Genomic DNA, 3,231 nt, shown 5'->3' with positions numbered 1-3,231 from the left:
GGGAGTGGCATGCAAATTCCACTCGCCAATTCTCATTGTCCTTTTCTCAAAAGAATAGAGCTGTTCAGGGTTCTCAAGTGCGACCCCTAGTGTCTCTACCTCGACACAACTGCTCGTTCCCTGGGGTTAAGACAGTAACCAAGACGTTATTATCAATAAAGCCCACATACATATCCAGAATCCATAAATGTCGCACAATGTTTAGTTACTAAATGTGCGAACCTTTGGCATTTTGATATCTTTTAGTAATTTTGAATATCACTGAGTAAAGTTTTGTTGTGTTTTCCATTTTTCTTTTAAGGTTGCAAGATCGAGTACAAAACAGAATGATGGCTGGTATCAAGCAAGAAGATTAACTGTTACTCAAATCTTTCTTCAAAACTTTAACAACAAGTGTTATGTCCTCTGCCTACAAGTGCTGCTTTGGGTACTGAAGTATGTTAGTTTTGAAATGTTGTGTCTTGGATCAACAATCTATCTACATTGAGATGAATACATGTTAGAGGTTCCACAAACATACTAAAAGCATGTTTGATTGTGACTTGGACAGTGTGTTATTACAGTTACTACAGACTTCAACAGGAACACAAACATAACTTCATAACTTGCAACTAGAAACTCTTTTCAAATCATGACCAAATTTCTTCCAGCAGAAGATAACATAACTATATCCTTTTTTCATGATAACTGTTCAAACTGCAGTGTGATATCTTCTTTCAACATAGATATCAGTAAGACACTGGTCTTAGGCTTGGTGCTGATAGTCTTTATAATATTCGGTGTGATGGGCAACATCATGGTCATCCTCTCTGTTGCGTACCATCGGCACCTTCGCTCTGTAACACATTACTTTATCGCCAATCTTGCTGTGGCAGACCTGCTTCTCAGCTCTGTGGTGCTACCTTTCTCCGCTGCCTCTGAATTCTTGGACCGTTGGATATTCGGGCGAACTTTATGTAACGCCTGGATTGCACTTGATGTACTGTGCTGCACAGCCTCAATCCTCAGCCTTTGCATTATCTCTGTGGATCGTTGTGTGGCTGTAAGTTACCCACTGCTCTATCCTTGCCTGGCCACAGGAAGTAGGGCACGGGCTGCAGTCGTGGCTCTCTGGGCCCTCTCGGCTGCCATATCTGTTGGCCCACTGTTTGGATGGAGAGAGCCTATGCTGGAGGATGAATCAGTGTGCAGAGTCAATGAAGAACCAGGATACGCAATCTTCTCCGCTGTGTGCTCATTCTACGTGCCGTTGGCAGTGATTTTGGCAATGTACTGTAGGGTGTATGCTGTGGCCCGCCACAAGACTCACTCCATGAGTAAGGGCAGGCTGACAAATGGGTTAACAGAGCATGGGGTGACAGTACGGATCCACTGTCGCAATGCTCAGCATGCCGCTGGGAAGGACGGTGCCATGCCATCAAGGCAGTCTCACTTTGCTTTCATGCATCTTCATAAGTTTTCCCAAGAGAAGAAGGCAGCGAAGACTCTGGGGATTGTGGTGGGTTGTTTTGTGCTCTGCTGGCTGCCTTTTTTCCTAGTGCTGCCCATAAGTGAGTACTATCAACAAATAATTTCTGTTAACACACCACAAAACATATCAGTTTGGTCAGTTTAAAGAAATTGTTCACCCAAAAATGTTTATTCTGTTATTTACTTACCCTCATGTCAATCTAAACCCATATGACTTTCTTCTGTGGAACACAGGAGTGAATGGTCACACTGCTCTTCCCAATACATTGAAAGGGAATGTGGATGCATGCTATCAAGCTCCAAAAATGAGAAAAAAGCACTATAAAAGTAGAATAAAAGTTGTCTATATGAATTGTGTGCTAAATACTAAATCTTCGGAAGTCTTAAGAGGCTTCTACGTGACTTGCATCTGATTTGCTAAATACATTTAGCTCTTTGGAGTGAAACTACAGCCTTACCCAGAATGTTTGGATGAACTGTTCCTTTAACTTATGTTATACAGATGCAAAAGAATATAAGTATGGGTAATGTAATGTTGAAAATATTTTGTTGTTGTTTTTCTAGATGAGAAGTGTACAGTGAATGTGTTTGCACACTGTTTTCAGGCACTGAAAACACATTTCGGATGTTAAGTCTTCATTTACTTTTTCTTATTCATTCTGACCTGTGTTTCACAAAGACTTGATACAAATCCATTGTACTATCAAAATCAGATCTGTAAGTGTAAACGCCATTACCATAATCCTTCCTGGGCCTTTGAGATTTCAATTCAATGAGGTTGTTTAGAAAGAAAGAATGAATTATGGGAGAAAATACTTATATCTCTTTCAACTCTACAAATTTTTTGTGACAGACCAGGTTTGCGAGAATAGAGGCTTTGTATGCTAAACAGCAATGCCAGTTCAGTAAATAACATGTTCTGGATGGAATATGTATTTATTTGCAAGTGATTCATTTGAGCGTTCATTAAATCTTTGATGGAGATATTGCTATTTGTTGGCCTGCACTTAATAAGTGGATCACTAGGATACTATTATATACTCTCTGAGTCAGTCATTTGGGTTATTATTTTAAAGCTTTCAAAATACTTGAAAGGAATGTCCATATCAAAATCAAATAGAAGCAAAATTGCACAAAAAAGTCTTTGAAAATATTAAACACCAGGGTCACCTGCTGTCTTGGGGTCACATCAAGAATGCAGCTGGAGATTATATGTCTCAGATAATGATTCTTTCTTTAATTTCTTTCCATGTCCCCAAAGGCTCCATCTCCCCCTCCCATAGACCCTCAGACACTGTCTTCAAAATTACTTTCTGGCTTGGCTACTTCAACAGCTGCCTCAACCCCATCATCTACCCGTGCTTCAACCAGGAGTTCAAGAAGTTTTTCCAGAATGTTCTTCGTGGCCTCTGCAGACTGCCCAGGACCCCCCCATCAGGCCATTGTCGAAGCCCTATGACCCTGCATGACCCCAAACCAGGCTCACAATTTATCCTCGCACTGCCTCCACAGGGTTTATCATCTAGCTCTATTGACTCAGCAGCATGCTGGAGGTCTAATAAGGCATCACATACCACTGTGGTACTGACTGAGCATTCCTATTCTGCACATGGCCACTGTATGTGTGTACTGAAGACCTGCTACTTCAATACCACAGAGAAATCTGCATGCTCATGCATGGAACTGCACACAACAACAGAACAATCTCTGACTAAGGTTCATCAGGTTTCTATAGGTGATATGGAAGGTGATGCTATATGA

At 41.1% G+C, this 3,231-nt stretch overlaps 1 protein-coding gene across 1 annotated transcript; it reads left to right on the top strand.

The window, feature by feature from the left end:
* The first annotated feature begins 631 nt into the window (after window positions 1-631).
* On the top strand, window positions 632-3,231 carry LOC127635512 (alpha-1A adrenergic receptor-like). Its single transcript, XM_052115596.1, has 2 exons — window positions 632-1,550; window positions 2,732-3,231. The coding sequence occupies exons 1-2, from the start codon at window positions 632-634 to the stop codon at window positions 3,229-3,231; spliced, it is 1,419 nt and encodes a 472-aa protein (XP_051971556.1).

Source organism: Xyrauchen texanus, chromosome 43 (assembly GCF_025860055.1).
Source record: "Xyrauchen texanus isolate HMW12.3.18 chromosome 43, RBS_HiC_50CHRs, whole genome shotgun sequence".
In the NCBI taxonomy this organism is placed as follows: Eukaryota; Metazoa; Chordata; class Actinopteri; order Cypriniformes; family Catostomidae; genus Xyrauchen; species Xyrauchen texanus.
The sequence above is the reverse complement of the archived record's forward strand: the minus strand, read 5'-3'. Positions and strand labels throughout refer to the sequence as shown.

What these genes read in the sequence shown, in the direction of transcription:
- LOC127635512 (XM_052115596.1), top strand. Translation starts at nt 632, where the DNA reads ATGACCAAATTTCTTCCAGCAGAAGATAACATAACTATATCCTTTTTT. An exon ending in TTTCCTAGTGCTGCCCATAA is followed by an intron (nt 1,551 to 2,731) that starts GTGAGTACTATC and finishes ATGTCCCCAAAG; the next exon opens with GCTCCATCTCCCCCTCCCAT.